The sequence below is a fragment of the Sesamum indicum genome, linkage group LG3, assembly GCF_026168435.1.
Source record: "Sesamum indicum cultivar Baizhima isolate 11 linkage group LG3, ASM2616843v1, whole genome shotgun sequence".
Lineage (NCBI taxonomy): Eukaryota > Viridiplantae > Streptophyta > Magnoliopsida > Lamiales > Pedaliaceae > Sesamum > Sesamum indicum.
In genome coordinates this window covers 4,653,868-4,671,503 of record NC_142659.1, presented here as the reverse complement: position 1 = coordinate 4,671,503, position 17,636 = coordinate 4,653,868, and the positions used below count along the sequence as shown (strand labels likewise).

The following is a 17,636-nucleotide window of genomic DNA, read 5'->3' as shown; positions in this document are numbered from 1 at the left end:
TTCCCAAATTAGATCTAACCTTAAAAATTATTGTAAATTAATACGAAAATTTAAATTTTGATCACGGTTAATCAACAGTCATTATAATTTTACCTATGATCAAAATATTTGCTACAATTATTAGCTGTGACAAATGTTTTGGCCTTATTTCCAAAAATAATGGTTATTAGTCCTTGCGTCTGTGTGGTTAATTAGTATCTATCATGATATTTTTACTTTTAACCATGATAATTAACTGTCGTAAAAAATTATATTTTTTTCTAGTATTACGTGTAGAATTTCTGGACAACGTATATTTACTTAATTAACAATTAGTTGTAAATTATTTTTTATTTTCAAAAATGTTTTTTTTTATTTTTTTTCATTAACACGATTTTTAGGTAAAGCTATTGGCATGTAGCTAATGTCTTTGATTAAACCGAGGCACAATCTTTAAAAAAACATGTTATCATTTCAAATTTCTGTACAAACCTCATGGACAAAGAAACAAAATCGCCACTTTCTCACCTCATCGTGTTTCACGACTTTTTCCTTTTCTTTCTCAACAATGCATGCATTGCATGTACCCATTTTTTACCTAAATATAATCCCATTTAATTCAAGAGAATTGCTATTATTTTTTCATATGCTATTTTTATTTATTTATTTTTACCTTTACATAATTTTTAGAAAAAAAAAAAATAGTGATCATAAAATCAATTTTAGTAAATCGTTGTTATAATTTTTTTATTTAATATGGGAAGAGGTGTAAAATTAAGAATGACAATGGAGCGGGTCAGAGGCCGGCCCAAGAGTACCCTACTTAATTTTATGGGATAATTGTATTTATACCCATAATTTATGGTCTGTTTACATAAGCCGTTCATGCATTCTTGCATAATTATAAAAATCACCACTGACAGCTAAAAAGTAGGGACAGTTTGTGTAGTGATATTGACGCTTTTGAAGGGGTGTACGTATAATTTTTTAAAAGGATAAAATGCACTTTGCCCCTCTAAATTGTTTGTTATGTAACAAATTACCCCCTAAACTACAAATATAACACTTACCCCCTATAATATAATTTTTAGACAATATTATCCTTATATTATATATATATATTTAGCTCAATTTTTTTTAGTAATTTTGTGTTTTAAATTTACTTAAAATTTTCTTAATTAAAAAAATATCTTTACTTATAATAAAGTAAAATATAATTAGTGAGTTAAATAGTTTGAATTTTATTCTTTTACATACTCAAAGTTAACTAATAAATGAGTACAATAAATAAACAAAAAAAATTTATAAAAATATTTTATTAATTTGATAAAAAAAATTAAGTTATTAACTATTTATTCTTTTAGATAAAATAAATAATAATATGTCATTTTTTAATATATTTTCTTTAAGAAGAATGATAAAATATATTTATTCATTTTTTTTGTAAAAATGTTTACTTTTTGATTAAGCATATATATATATATATATATATATATATTTGTAAATTTTTTTTAAAAAGCATATATAAGTTGTTGGTTATATTATATTTATTGTGTATTTACTATATAAATATTAATTTATACTCTACTTTTAATTTAAATTCTTCACTTATTAAAAAAATAATTTGATGATAATTTAATGCGTAAAATACTAAAATATATTAAAAAATAATATTATTGTTCAAGACTTAAAGGGCATTTTTGTCCAACTAAGAGGGTAAATATTAAATTTGTTAGTTTATAGGGTGAATATTACATGATGAATAATTCAGGGGAGCAAAGTGTATTTTATCCTTTTCTAAAAAGTAGGAATGGTGTTTGTAATGCTATTGACACTTCTGAGTTCTGCATGTATAATTATTAAAAGGTGGGAATAATTTGTATAAACATACCATACATCAAAGAACGTAAATATAATTATCCTTAATTTTATTAGACCCCAAACCCACCACAATCCGTCACAGACCCATCTTGACCCGACTCACATCCGTTGTAATCAGACTTAGGACCCAATTTGGCTTGCCTCAAACTCGTCCCCTACGGTCGACACGTGTCAACTCTAGATCTGGTGGGTCTAATTCATAAAACTTAGTTAATTTTTTAAATCAATTAAACGATTTTTCTAGAAGGCATAAAATTATTACTTATAAATATTAAATAAAATATAATTATGTTAAAAATATAATTTATTGTATAACTATATATATATATTATATTATAAACAAAAAAATAGATATATTCTTAAAATAGTTTTGGGACGGATTTGGAGACAGATGTCAGATCAGCCCCAAATTCTACCAAATCTATAAAATCAAAATCTGACAGCAATTCGGCGGATTGTTCGGTTTGAATGGCCTAATAGAGAGTGGCCACGGGACGTTGAGTTGGCTGCAAGAAAATGGAGAGAAAAACACATCATTAACTTGGCTTATCGTGCACTTCTTGCTGCTTGCATTTACCACATTTGGAGAAAACGAAATTTGAGACGCTTTGAGCATACGAAGCGACCACCGAGCATTATAGCCACCATCATTGTGGAAGATATTAGACAGAGGATTATCAGTGTTAATTTATTTCGTTCTGTTAGTTCATGTGCGTTATATAGATTATGACGTATCTCTTGGCCTGTCGAGGGAGAAACCACCAGTTGAGCACTGTTGTACTGTATGATCTTGCTTTATTAATGGAACTTACATTTACTCAAAATTCATTTTCAAATTTGAATCCAATAACCATTCTTATGTAAAATATGAATATTAATGATATCAAGTGACATATAGTATTAAATATAATTAAATAAGCACTATATCAAGTATTAAAAAAAATGAAATTATTGCATTAAATTTAAAAATAACGTAATTAATAATATTACCCCACCATCCCCAACCATCACATTACCCCGGTCGATGCATGGTTGGTGTGTTGTGCAACCTAAATACAAGATCCAACAATCACGTAACTTTGAAAAATAATTATTATTTCAATATTTGCCTATCTTTTTTAATTTTTTTGGTGAAATTGATTTCACTAAAAAATTATATATATATTTTTTTTGGGTAGGGAGGAATTTGATCGGCCCAAAATTTTTATATTTAAAAAATTCAAATTATCATTGTATTTAACGATATTATGCCTTTTCGCATCTCTCAAACTCATCTTGTCTTCAGATGTTAAATAAAGAGTAAAATTAAAAATTTATGTAATTTTTCTTTTTTTTACTAATATCAGCATTTTTCGTCCGAACCATAACAGAAGTAGATTGGGTGTAAACATTGAATTTTCAAAAGCGTTGTAAGTGTAATTTTAAAACTTTTTTGAGAAAAAAAATAATTTGATATGTAAAATTCTGAATGAGCTTTTTTTCTTTTTCATATAAAATTAAATTGATAATATGATACAATAAATTCACAACTTATTTTTAACACTATAGTGTAAAAATATTTTTTTAAATTCAAAATTTGTGTCCGATTAAATCACTCACATAAATTTAACCTTAATTTTGGGTATGAGGTGGTAGAAATTCAATAAAAATAAAATAATTAGAAATATGAACAATTACATCTACACTTCAAAATTTATGGACTAGTTACATAAATTATTCTACTTTTTAAAAAAGAAATACATATATATTCGTCAGAAACGACAACATTATTTACACAAACCACCTCTATTTTTTGAAAAATTACACGGATGACTCCCAAAAATATGAACAATATTATACAAACTATATTTATTTTTTAGCTCTAATGGGTGGTTTCTATAATTACGCAAAAAATAAAAATAATTTATGTAATTGTTTCCTACGAGTATAAATATAAATATATATATATATATATATACTTAGTTTTTGTAACCTTAAAAAGGAAAAAGAAAAATTCAAAATAGTCTAAAGAGAGGGGAAGAGGAACCAGTAATCCGTAGCCAAAACCAAGAAAAAGTAAAAGAGACGGATTTCAGTGGTTGGGGAAAACGAAAAGGGAGCGGCCGTACAGTCAGACAAACAAACAAACAGTGAAAATGAATGAGAGAGAGAAAGAGAACAAAAATTTAGGCCAAAATATGGAGAAGGTGGGGAAGAAGATTTCTTCAACAGCAACGATTGATTAGTGAGTCAGTCACTCCTCACACCAACTACAAGAAATCATCAATACCAACAGAATGGAATCCGTCTCTTTTCCCTTTTCTTTATTTCTTTGCCTTACCCCAAACAACATCCACAGCAATAACAACTCTTCCCACCACCATCTCCACCACCACCATCCACTTTCATTATTATGCCAATTATTATTCTTATTCCCATTCTTTCTCTCTCTCTTTCATTATTGTTCTTGCCTACCACCATCTCTTCTTTTGCTGCCCATTTCCCTTGAAGCAAGAGGAATTTTTCTTCCTTTTTCGCTTTTTTTGAGTAAATTAAACGGTAATCTCCGGGGGGTATTTTTTTCTTCCTTTTTCTTTTTTAATTTAAAAAAAAAATTCTAGCCCGGATATAGATTATCTGAATCTGAGCTGATTTTCGGTAAGTTATTTGATCTTGTTTCTGGGTTTTTTTTTACCCCTCATATGATTTGTGTGAATCTTGGGATTTCCTTTTTATCAGTTGGTTTTTGGTTGGGGGGTTGATGTTTTAAGGAATGCTGATTTTTTTCTATGGGATATTTCCTATTTGGGATTCCTGGAATAGGTAAATATATAAGGTTTTTGATGATTGATTGATCAGTAATTTCTTTGTGTATAGGAGTATTAGAAAGTGGAGAAGAGATAGTAGTGGTAGTCAATTGCATCACGGTGGTGGGATGTTTTCTGGATCTTGATAGGATTAGTAGCTCGTGTTTGTATGTGTTATATTATGATTACTTGTTCTAAGTTTATGTAGATTGTGTTTCCTTTAAAGTCCTACATGAGCTTTTTCCTGCTAAAAACTCATCTTTTGTCTCTTCAAGATTGATATATTTACATTATATAAGTTGCTTGAATCTGATGCATTGGGTTATGATTTTCAGGAAGATGTTAGGAGGAGGTGGAAATAATAGAAACACAATGTTCCCTGGTTTTATGGAGGAAAATCGTGTTCCGTATGATAACAATACATTGCCTCAACTCCAGTTGTTTGGGCATGGTTAGTATATTTCTGGGCTTCTGTTCTGTTAGAAATATGGTTCTTCGTACTGAATCTGCTTCCTTTGATTCTTTTAATGCTATATGTTATCGATGCTGCTCCTGTGATTGTCCCTCGAAACTCTTACATTGTAGCTCACATCTTGTGCACAGGACAGATAGCTTAAGTTTTTCCGAGAATACACGCTCGCATTGTACATTAGACATCTAGCTGAAAGATTTCCAGCTTTTGTTTTTCTTCTTATCGTTTCTTTGCCAAGAACAGCATAAAGCTGTTATATTTTTGTTTTTCAATATGTTTGGAACTTATTCATATAGTCGGATTTGCATAAGCTTCAGTACTAGTGGGTTAGTTTCCGAATTATATCTGAAAAACCGTACATTTGTTGCTTACATTGTTCTGGGCGGTTGTAAATATACACGGCAATCGTGATATAACTACAGGACAGACATTTCAGTGCTAAGTGAAAAGAGTAAAGGAATTACCAATTCATTAGTTGTTTAATTAATGTGAGGTTCCATTGTATCTACTTATCATGATCATACTTCTGATTTTGTTTTCTTGCTGACGGTTAGCTTGTTTCTCAACTCCTCCTTTTCTTGCTAATAATTTGTTTCTTGGTTTTGAATTATTTTGCAGTTCCAATAGGTGCTGCTGTTGGCACTGTAAACTGTATGGGTAACGGGCAGGCACCCACTGATAGTCGCCCAATCAACAGAGTTGGGGAAGGGGATACTTTGTCTATGCAGCAGAAGCTTCACATATCTTTGAATAACAACTTTTGTCAGGATGAAGCTGGCAATATTGGAACTGTTTTAAATCCTAATCCCGTTTCAACTGGGCTCAAGCTTTCTTGTGAGGAAGAAGAGCGAAATTCCTCTGTTACTTCAGCCTGTGAGAATATGAAAAACAATCTTCCTGCTGTGCTTTCCCTTGGTAACACTATCAAAATGGAGATAGATCGACAGACAGAAGAATTTGGCCGATACATTAAACTTCAGGTATAGAAAGTGTTAAATACTTCGAGTTAGGAATCATCATATACTGTATCGGGATTCATATCCAACAATATTAACATTGCACTCTTAAACGATTCCTATCTTGAAATCTATGGTGTTTCAGTGTTGTTATGTTGGCTTTGTTCTCAATATCCGATTATTCTTGTCTTTGTGAACAGGAGGAGAATATCTTGAAGGGCGTGAGAGAGATAAATCAACGGCACACCGTCTCTTTACTGAATGCTTTGGAAAAAGGCATCAACAGGAAATTGCACGAGAAGGAGCTCGAAATCGAGAGTATGAACCGAAAGAACAAGGAGCTGGGAGATCGGATAAAGCAGGTTGCCATGGAAGCCCAATCGTGGCACTACAGAGCAAAGTACAATGAATCCGTTGTAAATGTCCTCAAGAGCAATATTCAGCAGCTCTTGGCACAAGGCACGGCCCAAGCTCGTGAGGGTTCTGGAGACAGTGAGGTCGATGATGCAGTTTCTTGCTCGAATCATCAGAGAATCATTAGCGGCTCTGGAAATCAAGGGCTCCAAAACCATCCACCGAAATGCAGAGTTTGCAATGGTAAAGAAGTCTGTGTCTTAATATTGCCTTGCCGGCACTTGTGTCTGTGTATCGATTGTGAAGGTTTCATCGACGTTTGCCCTGTGTGCCAGGTAATGAAGACTGCAAGTGTTCATGTATACATGTAATGCAAGAACGTATCGGAGCACTTGCAGTCGTCATTACAGTTCTTCAAATGAGGTTTGTACAAACTTCTTGTGAAGAAATTCTTACATCAAATGGGGTTGATTCATAAGTGTAGTGTTTCTATCTGTTTATGTCGGTGGATGTTCTTCTTGTACCTGTTGTTCTTGGGCATGGAATATAAAATCTGCAACTTGCCTAAGCCCTACTCAAGACACAATTTCTTCTGCAATATAGTCTTAAGTTTTATCCAAATTTCAAATCCATCTGCCTTTCCGAGCATTACATCGATTAAACCAATATATTAATAGACTGAGAACAGCAAACATCAAATTACAATAATTGATCGATTCAACCATTACATCATGATGACGGTAAAGAAATTACAATAAGACAAGCATTCACATAAAGGATTCCTGATGTTTGCTTTTGTCTAACAAATAGATCTTTCTATTAGTTCAAATTCACAAAATTTCTTGATACTAGCAAAAAGAAAATAATTAAAAATCTACATTTACCTCCGATTAACTTATTATTAATTTATTTACATATCAAAAAAATCAATTTATTTGTGTTTGATTGTAATAATAGATTAGCGTAGGTTATATCTACTACATTCTCTGAGATCAAGTCTAATTATACAAATACTTTTTATTTTTTAAAAAATTATAAATAAACTTTCTGAGATTTTATTTGTAATTATAAATAAATCCCTTCTTAGAAGCATAATTTAACAAATACACCCCTAAGTAAAATTACGTTAACGCAATCTTAAAAAGTATACTTATAATTATACAGAACACAAGGAATGTTTGTTAAACATAACCTCAGGGTACCAATCCATTGGGTGGGGTCCGAATAAAATTTATGAAATATTATTACAAGTATTTATTGGGTAATCCTCTTGGATTAATACAAAATCTTCATCCGTATTTTTCATAATAAAAAATCTAAAATAGAAAAAATGATAAAGAAGCATCTTAGCCCATATCTTTCGCAATCAAATTATAATTCGTTGAAGACTAATTAATTTAAAAGCTTATTTTGGAACATGCAAGTCTTGATCCAGTCTGCTTAGTCGGGTTAAGTATGAGATGTACCAGAATAACTTGATCATAAAAAAAATTATTTGACATGCTATAAGTTAGTAATAAATTAATTAGAGATAAATATAGAAATTTTTCTAATTCTTTTGTTAATATCAGCAAATTTGGTGGGAGTTTGATTAGTGAAAAGACTTATTTGTTAGACGGAAGCAAATCTTAGGGATACAAAAATTACAAAGAATTTATGTGTAATTATACTAGACATCAAACCTCAGGGGTGCGAGTGTAATTTTTTAAATTACAAAGAATTTACGTATAATTATACTAATCATCAAAGGAGGGAAATGTAATTATTCCAAAACTAATTAATACGAGTCAATAGGTACGTTATTTTATTTTATTTTTCTTTTAGGAAAAAATATACATGTATAGTTTATTGAAGTGGTCTAAATATTGGACTTAAACTTAAAACTATTTGAAACTGTTAAAATTATTTATAATGAACGATTGTTTTAATCCTTTTTTAGATTAATTTGATTTCTTAATAGGAAAAAAAATTAGAATGTAATTTTTGTTTGAAACTTTGAAACAGAAACTATAATACAGAATGTTAAAATTTGAGTGAAACAAAAAATTAAGAATTATAAAGTCCGAATATTGAAATTTATATGAGTTGTAGTATTAATTAAGAAAAAAGAATATAATTAAAATTAATTTGAATTTAATATATAAATAAAATTTCTCAATGTGAGGAGTTCAAAAGTGTTGGTCAAAAAAGGTTAGAAAGTTTATGGTGGTCTCAATTATTATGTGTACGCCAAAATTAATTTATAGTCAGCTGTAGCTTATCTTTGATTACATTCACATAGACAACAATGGCGGTAGCAGCTTATGCATCTTTGGTTTCTCTTGCAATTTCTGCGTCTATGGGTTCTACCGCTCCTTCATCCAGTGACAAGAATACTATGGTGGAATTTGATGAACGCTATCTTCAGGTCGTGGATGAGCTTACTAGAGATGAATCTGATCGTCGGATCCTCCCAATTGTCGGGATGGAAGGCATTGGTAAGACAACTCTAGCTCAAAATGCCTTTAACCATCGACTTATTGTCTATCGCTTTGATATACGCATTTGGTTTACAATATCTCAACAATATAGCGCTCGAGAAGTTCTTCTAAAGTACCTTATAAATGCCAAAATAATCGAAGCAAGTGATGCGGGTGAACTAGACCTAGTTAAATTAGGAGAATGCCTTCACAAACTTTTATTTGGTAGAAGGTATTTGATTGTTATGGATGATTTGTGGAGTATCAAAGCATGGGAAGATTTTAAAATGTACTTCCCCGAATGGAAGTCGAATTTTGGTGACTACTAGGTTGTTGGATGTGACTCGTCCTTTAGGTTTTGACAATCATTATTTCACAGTGAACTTATTAGACAACGATAAAAGTTAGGATTTACTATGTGAAAAAGCTTTTGCACAAAAAAGTTGCCCTTATCCACATTTGGAAGAAATTGGAAGGAATATTGCTAGATGTTGCTGCGGGCTTCCTCTAGCAATTGTTGTAATTGGTGGGCTCCTTGCAAAATCCAATCATACACGAGAATATTGGGAGTTTGTCGCAAAGAATGTAACCTCATTTGTCAATTCTGGAGATGATGATCATTGTTTAAAGATATTGTCTTTGAGTTACAACAGCTTGCTGATTCATCTTAAACCATGTTTTCTTTATATGAGAGTTTTTTCTGAAGATGATCGGATTAAAGCCTCTCAGTTGATAAAATTATGGATGGGTGAGGGGTTTCTAAAACCAGTAGGAAGTAAAAGTGTGAAGGAAGCTGCAAAGGAATACTTGAAGGATCTTGCTGATAGAAATCTGATTTTGATTCGTAAATGGACGCGTAGTGGGAAAATAAAAGCATGTGGCATTCATGATATTCTAAGAGAGCTATGTTTCAGATAATCTAAAAGAGAACATCTTATCCGTATCCCTAAAGCACAAAAGATTCATGTTTTAGTACCGATCAGTGATGATACCTGCTTTCTGTGTGGTCATTGTGGGGAGAGCAATACGATACATCTTCAAGAAGTTTGTGTTGGCTCCCAATCAAACAAAGTTGTGAGTCCATCAGTGTGCGAGGCTTGTAGTAATATGTATCAAAATCTTAATAAATTAAGATGGGTATCAATACATGATCAATCCGATGTAAGATATCTGCTACACACAAAGTTACGGTACCTTGATGTTGAAGGAGATGATCGGTTCTACAAGAACCAAGCAGTTATAGTTTCCAATAAATTTTTCTTACTGAATCTACATATTTTGGATCTAAATTATTTAAAAACAATGTCATTGTCTAAAGTTTGAGAGATGCCAAAACTTAGGTATCTTAGGGTTTGTAATTACAACTTTCTTGATCCAGTGGAGGGGCAATATTCCACTATTTTGAAAAAACTAAGTACACTTGAGACATCTAGTTTTGTTGTAGCGAGGAGGTTATTAAACGAATTCCAAATCTGAAGAAATTAAGTGCTTGTTCTGGTGATTATTCTCTCGCACAGTTCAATTAGCTTTAATCACTCACTTCAACGTGGTTAGATAATTCTCGGTTGGAGGACATAGGCTTCCCAACTTCACTGAAAGAGTTAAGTTTGTGGAATGGCAAAATTCTTTGGGAAAAGATGACAAAATTGGTTCTTCATTAACCAATCTTGAAGTAGTTAAATTGTATAATGCATTCAAAGGGGCGGAGTGGAGTCCAATCGAAGGGGAATTTCTTCGGCTGAAAGTGTTGGTCATTAGGAGTTCTGAATTGGAGCATTGGGGAGCAGAGAATATCCATTTTTCAAATCTACATGGGCTCTATCTAGAAGAGATGTATGAATTAAAAGAGATCCCTTTAAGCATTGGAGGTATAAACACACTACAGTCAATTCATTTGAGAGTGTGGTGCAGTGTCTCTGTTATGAATTCGGCAGTAGAAATAGTGAAGGACCAAGCGGAGAAAGGAAATGAGATTCTTCAAGTTTATAAAGATGAAAAACAAGTCCTTTTAGACTCCGATGGAGAAGAGGAGTTAAAAGTTTCCTTATAGACACTAGAAATCAAATATGATGTATGTGATATTTGAGTTGTGATGAAATTACTTTAAAATTTCTTTTAGCATTTAACTATATATATTCCCCATCCAATTGCTTTGTATGAGTATTTAACTATATATATCGATGAATTTCAAATTCTTTTTGAATGGAGTCATAATCTCCAAATTTTTTTCTTAAATTCAAATATATCAATCCAAACTTACATAAAAATTTATATTCGGTAAACAGTCAAATTCAATTCGAATTTAACTATTATATTAGTGATGCAGATTTATTTAATTTAATATCAATAGCTTCAATTAAATGAATATACAATTGAATTATCTATAATATATTTATATAAAATTGAAAGTTATATAATATATTTTATATAGTATACATATATTTAATCAATTTAATATCTTAGTGTAATTGCCATTAAAATAATTAACAATCAATTTTAAATATTTCCTATTCGAACTTACGTCAAATTTGACTAAAAAAAAGTCATCTATATGGGTTCTTTTACGACTAAATTAAATTATTATTAAAATTTTTCACCTATTTCTTCTATGTTAATTATATTTTACAATAAATATAGAACTGAATTATATATTATATATTTATATAAAATTAAAATTTATATAATATATTTTATATAGAGATCATATATATATATATATATATATATATAGAGAGAGAGAGAGAGAGAGAGAGAGAAACAGGGAAGGGGTAGTAACTGATAATGTTTTCGCTCTTGCCATACAGATTTCACCGTTATTTTAGAAATTTAGGGGGCATTTATAATTTTTCAAACAATAAGAAAATAATCTTAATTATCCAAACTTCAGGGGATATAATTGTAATTTACCCTATAATTTCAATAATTTTCCTAATTAATCATTGTTTTCTAAAATTTGTACTAAATCCCACCAATTTTCCTAAATTTACTAAAATCCAAAAAATTGAAAGAAATATAGAAAACTCACATTTTCATAACAGAAAAATAAGGAAAACTTACAAAAAAATTCTGAAATTTTTCAGAAAATTACGGAAAAATGAGAAGAATAAAAAAACTACTCATAATTTTCAAAAAATTGCAGAAAAATGAAAGCAAAATTCTGAATTTCTTTTCAGAAAAATATAACAATATACTTTCATCATAATTTTCATATAATCAGTTTAGAAATATTGAAAGAAAAGTACAACAAAATAATTTTGATATAATTTAAGAAAATCCAACAAATCATCCCCATAACCATTTCAGAAAATGAAACTAATTAATTTCAAATAATTTGTTTAAAAAAAAGAGAAATATGATTTATATATAAAAATTTTTGGAACAAAATAGCTGTTTTAAAAACAGTGACAAAAATACTCGACGTTGTTTTAACATCAAAATATTGATATTTATATATAGACGCATGTCTAACCATTCCAATACCCACCTCAAATGTCGATGCAATAATTTTGCATAATATTTTTAAAATTTTGAAAAATGACATCATTTATGTAAATCGCTTCTTAACCCATTCCAAAATCAACATTTTCGTTTAAAATCCCATCTCATATATAATAAATAATTATTCTTAAAATATTAAAAAAAATATCCATTCTGTACACATTAATGTTACATATAACTAATTAGTTTGTGGAGTAACACAAATAAGTATGTCAAAAAAATTTAATTGTCCTAAATATATGTTCACAAAAATAAAATAATTTCATATATTCATAATGGTAAGCCTTATATGGATGTTACTGTCATCCTATATTATTGTATTGTATCGTTTAATCAGACCATTCGATTTTAAATATCATTTGATATGATCACTGACAAAATCAATCTTACATGCGATGTAGTTTGGAAAAATTCGGTTACACGATTGTAGAGATATCATATCTGAAATATATAATTTCTTTGAGACTGGTGCATCGTTGAATCAGACCATTAGATATGATGAAATAGACACAATTATATATTTATCGAAATTTGGTACAAATCCGGCTAACTAATATTGAGATATCATACTCGAAATATAAGATTAATAAGTTTGTCGAATTTTGTAATAGGTTTTAATGCAAATTTTGCAACGAATTTTTAATTTAATTTTGTAACTTGGTAGTTTTGTGACGGCCATTCAAAATTTAATATTCCATCAATGTTTTAAATTTTGGACAATAAATATACATTGATATGTTTTTCGTGATGGATATGATAAAACAATTCACGACTAAATTAAACTTTCACAAATATTTAATTTTTTGTCAAATACATTTCAATTTGATGCGGACTTTCTAATTCAGACAAATTAGGTAATTAATTATGGTCTATATACTTTTTATTTATATCAAATTAACTTAAATATACTTTTTTTTATAAATAACCCTTAAATAGAAATAGGTGAAAAAAAATAAATGTCATGAATGTTATTAAACCAATTTGTTAAACACAGTAAACAATATTTAATATAATAATTATTATATGACCCTTCAATGACCATAATAAAACAATTCCTCTTTTCTCATGTTTTTTTATATTACTGATGAATCAAAGTGAAAATTGTTGTTGTCGTGCAATTAGCTGCAATACATATAACCAATAAATTCTAAAAATAGTTTGGGCATTTGATGTAGCTATTCTTCTTACATAAACTGTAAATTAAATGTAAAAGTCAAATAGTATTACTGAGATGATGTGTTGACACCTGGGGACTAAGGAACATTGACTACTTGTACTTGATTTACATAAAGTTGGAGGGTCTCATTTCCGAAGCTTTGTTGTTCCTCCAATATTTGCTTTGCCGAATTGACGGAAGAATCGCTGCAATCCTCGAGATGAATTGAGAGGAGCGTGGGTATATCTCCAATACCCCAAGGGATCTCCTCCAAGCACTGCATAAACTCAAGATGAAGTCTCTCAAGATTGGGGAAGTGTAGACTTTCTGCTCTCCACCGCTCTAGGTCATTGTACCATATGATTAGCACTTTCAATCGAGGAAATTGCCCTTCAACTGGACTCCACTCAGGTCCTTTGAATGCATTCCGGTACAATTTAAGCTTTTCAAGATTGGGCAAAATAGAACCAAAGACCGTCATCTTCTCCCAAGGAATACAACAATTTGACAAACGCAATTTCTTGAGTGAAGTGGGGAAGCTGATGTTTGCCAATAGCGACACATTTTTCTCGAAAAGATAAAATGATTCAAGTTTCTGTAGGCGAGCAAGATTTTCTAGACCACCTAGACCACCGCTGCCTTTTTTAATGTAAACAATTCCCAGTTTCTTAAGATTTGGAATTCTATCAAGGACATCAATAGTACACCTAAAATCTCGAAAATCAGCAAGCGTCTGTAGGTTCTCCATGATCACTGAATCCTGGGTAACTATTGGGTGAGGTAAAACAATATCTCCACTTCCAATTAGATGCCTAAGTTGTGGCATATCCCAGATTTCAGACGGGAGTACTCCGGAGGAAAGACTCAAAGTTAAAATTTGTAGGTTCCACAGCAAAGATATTGTAGACGGAGATTCAAATTTCATCTTAAGGTAGCACAATTTAGTGGGATGCAGAAATTCCATATCGTCCACATAGGCTTTCACCCTCAATAATCTCAATCTAACCAGATTCGGATACATAATCCGACAGCCGTCGCACACTGAAAGGCTTGCAAGTGATGTCGACTGTGAGGTAACCTGAACTTCAGGAAGATCCATCCTTTGATCTTCATCGAGCTGAGAACTACATAGGAAACAAAGGCAAATTTCCCACCGGGGCTCAAAAAAATCAATACGTTGCGCTTTTGGTACACAAATCAAACATTCTTTTTGAGATTGTCTCAAGCATAGGTCCCTTAGAAGATCATGAATCCTGCATGTTTTAGCTTTCTTCCCTCCATAATTCCATTTATGAACCAAAATCAGATTCCTGTCAATAAGATTTCTCAAGTATTCCTCTGCAACCTCTTCCAAGGTTTTAGCTCTCGATGGTTTCAAAAATCCTTCGGCAACCCATAATTTTATTAGCTCGGAGGCTTTAATCTCGTCATCTTCAGGAAACATCCGCATATAGAGAAAACATGGTTTAAGATGAATAGGTAAGTTATCGTAACTCAAAGACAATATTTTTAAACAACGGTCATTGTATTCTAAGTTAGAAAATGAGTTTATACTTTTGGCTACTGACTCCCAGTGCTCCAGTATCCTGTTGGAATTTGCAAGCAATCCACCAATCACAACAATTGCTAAAGGAAGTCCATTGCACTTCTTTGCTATAGTTTTACCAATTTCTTTCAATTCCGGATATGGACAATTGTCTTCTCCAAAGGCTTTTTGACAAAGCAAATTCCAACTCTTATCCTCATCTAGAAAATCCATCACATAAGGGCTATGAGAACCTAAAGAAATTGCGACATTTGAAATCCTAGTGGTCACCAGTATTCGACTTCCATTCCTATTATTTGGAAAAAACAAACTTAAATCATCCCAAGCACTGATATTCCACATATCATCCATGACAATCAAATATCTTCTACCAAATAAACTTTTATGCAATCTTTGTCCTAATTCAGCCAAAGTTTCTCTACTTTCTTGGTCTTTTCCATCATTAAGAAGGCGCGCAAGAATTTCCCGAGCACTATATTTTTGAGATATTGTAAACCAAATACGTTTATCAAAGTGGTTCACAACATATGAATTGTCAAAAGTACTTTTAGCTAGAGTAGTCTTACCAATACCTCCCATCCCAGTTATTGGGATGATTTGGAGATCAGGTTCATTTCTAGTGAGCTCGTCCATGACTCGAACCAAGTGCTCATCAAATCCGACCATGGTACTACTCTTGCCACTGGAAGTAAATGCTGTGGATGAACTATCAGGCACAGATACTGCGGGTTGTTGTTTTGAGACATGGGTGCAGTCCTCTTGGATCATCCCCAACTCGTTCATGATGGAGTCAATCTTTTGGATTACTTTGTGTATATCTTGATAGAAAGATGAGAGGGCGGCCATATCCTGACTTTCATCCCGACATCCCTCACCAAGTTGATATACGACATGTAAGTCAATGACATCTTCTGCTTCATCAGCAAGAATAGCGATCTGTCTTGCCAGATCTTCCATTTCTAGGCTTATTCTCCCAGAATCAACTTCAAGAAATTCCAGCAAGAACTGAACTTTTTGCTGCAAGGTTTGAAGTTGGTTCCAGTCTAGATGAAGGCGAGTCCGGCGAGCAGGGTGCTGGATATTCTCCAAGACATGCGAAAGAGAAAGTAGAGAGGCATAAGCTGCTACTGCCATTCTGATCTTTGTTGCAATTGCTGGACGAGTTTGAGCAAAGAGATTACAGAGAATGTGAATGATTATGGTTTGTGCAAGTCAGCTAGCAACTTGGCCCTGATTGGGTGAGTGTGAAACGACGAAAAAGTCAGAAGATTCCCTCCAAATGGATCCAATTAATAATGTTCTTATCAAATTAATAATTACTTTTTACATGATTTTGTGTATTTGTTGTACTAATTCGTTATTATTTGAACTGCTTAACTTGAGAATGATATTTTACTTTATTGTAATCAAAACATACATTTATCCAATCAAGAAAAAATTAACATAATTTAAGATGAAAATATGTAGCAAAAGAAAAAAAAACCTTCGTACTATATAATATAAGGGCAATTGTTTTCAAATATTTAATTCACTACAAAAAAAAAAAATTAAATTATTTCCTACACTATAAATTACTACGCCTTACAAGTGATGATAAATTAATAATATCTACAACAGTCAGACAAAATCGAAGCGAAAACTTAAGTTGGACCATGCATGGGTAATCAACATTAAACATAATTTTACCTGTGGTTAAAATATTTGCTATTGTTCTTAGTTGTAGTTAATATTTTAGCATCTCTTGTTTAAAATATCAGCTGATCAAAGCCATTGCACAATCTTGACTAATTGGTATTCACCATATTTTTTACTTTATAGCCATGGTAATTACTCATAGTAAAGAAATTGAGAAATAAAGAAATACTTATGGTGAAGGTCAAGTGGAGTCATCACTCTCCAAGGGGTTAGTTGAGCTGGTATTTATTCTTGGAAGTTGAGGAGAACATGAAAGAAAAATACCCATATTTATTACCTGAGCTTGTAAGTTAGTTAAATTTTTAGGACAAAATTTTTATTATGAGGGGAGAATTGTGACATTCTAAAGATTATAATACATAATTATAGGATTAATTGGTAAATCCTTATGAAACTTAGTGATTAGTAAATAAATTATACGTCACAATTAGAACATAATAATAACTCACATGGATTAAATTGGAGTTCGTTATAATATTTAGGTACAACTTATATTAATTAAGAAAATTCAGGAAGGACGTAATTGATATTTTGAGAAAAATCTAATTAAATAAATAAAATAAAATAATAATATTATTTATATATATATATATATTAGTATATATATATGAAAGAGAGTTGAGAGTGGGAGGTGGGGGCCATCAACCCCCACCGCCTCAACACTCTTCAGTCTTTTTCTTTCTTCTTTATACACACACATACACAACACACACTGCAGAGCACACAATTGAAAAATTGCAATTCTCTGTCGCGAAAAAAAAAAAAGGAAGCCGAGGTATGGAAATTATATTTTTAATTTATATTAATGTGTATAATTATAATATTTAATTAGTTCATTTATTAAATGTTGTTTA

The 17,636-nt window shown here is 31.2% G+C and overlaps 2 protein-coding genes across 4 annotated transcripts; one reads left to right on the top strand and one right to left on the bottom strand.

Moving 5' to 3' along the window:
* Nucleotides 1-3,935: 3,935 nt before the first annotated feature.
* On the top strand, nt 3,936-6,996 carry LOC105157429 (E3 ubiquitin-protein ligase BOI). Of its 3 annotated transcripts, none has more exons than XM_020692252.2 (4): nt 3,936-4,398; nt 4,982-5,097; nt 5,737-6,098; nt 6,275-6,996. In XM_020692252.2, the coding sequence occupies exons 2-4, from the start codon at nt 4,986-4,988 to the stop codon at nt 6,797-6,799; spliced, it is 999 nt and encodes a 332-aa protein (XP_020547911.1). In that variant the 5' UTR covers nt 3,936-4,398; nt 4,982-4,985; the 3' UTR covers nt 6,800-6,996. The 3 variants fall into 3 exon arrangements, with proteins under 3 accessions (XP_020547911.1, XP_020547910.1, XP_020547909.1); XM_020692251.2 differs by having other exon boundaries at nt 3,938-4,497; XM_020692250.2 differs by lacking the exon at nt 3,936-4,398 and adding an exon at nt 4,537-4,662.
* Nucleotides 6,997-13,443: 6,447 nt separating this feature from the next.
* LOC105157428 (putative late blight resistance protein homolog R1A-10) lies at nt 13,444-16,233 on the bottom strand. Its single transcript, XM_020692296.2, has one exon. It carries the CDS (start codon nt 16,219-16,221, stop codon nt 13,639-13,641), a length of 2,583 nt encoding a protein of 860 aa, XP_020547955.2. The 5' UTR covers nt 16,222-16,233; the 3' UTR covers nt 13,444-13,638.
* Between the last annotated feature and the right edge of the window lie 1,403 nt (nt 16,234-17,636).

Coding starts and splice junctions, on each gene's coding strand:
- LOC105157429 (XM_020692250.2), top strand. CDS start 4,613: ATGCTGATTTTTTTCTATGGGATATTTCCTATTTGGGATTCCTGGAAT. Junction 4,663..4,981: donor ATTTGGGATTCCTGGAATAG/GTAAATATATAA, acceptor TATGATTTTCAG/GAAGATGTTAGGAGGAGGTG. Junction 5,098..5,736: donor ACTCCAGTTGTTTGGGCATG/GTTAGTATATTT, acceptor ATTATTTTGCAG/TTCCAATAGGTGCTGCTGTT.
- LOC105157428 (XM_020692296.2), bottom strand. CDS start 16,221: ATGGCAGTAGCAGCTTATGCCTCTCTACTTTCTCTTTCGCATGTCTTG.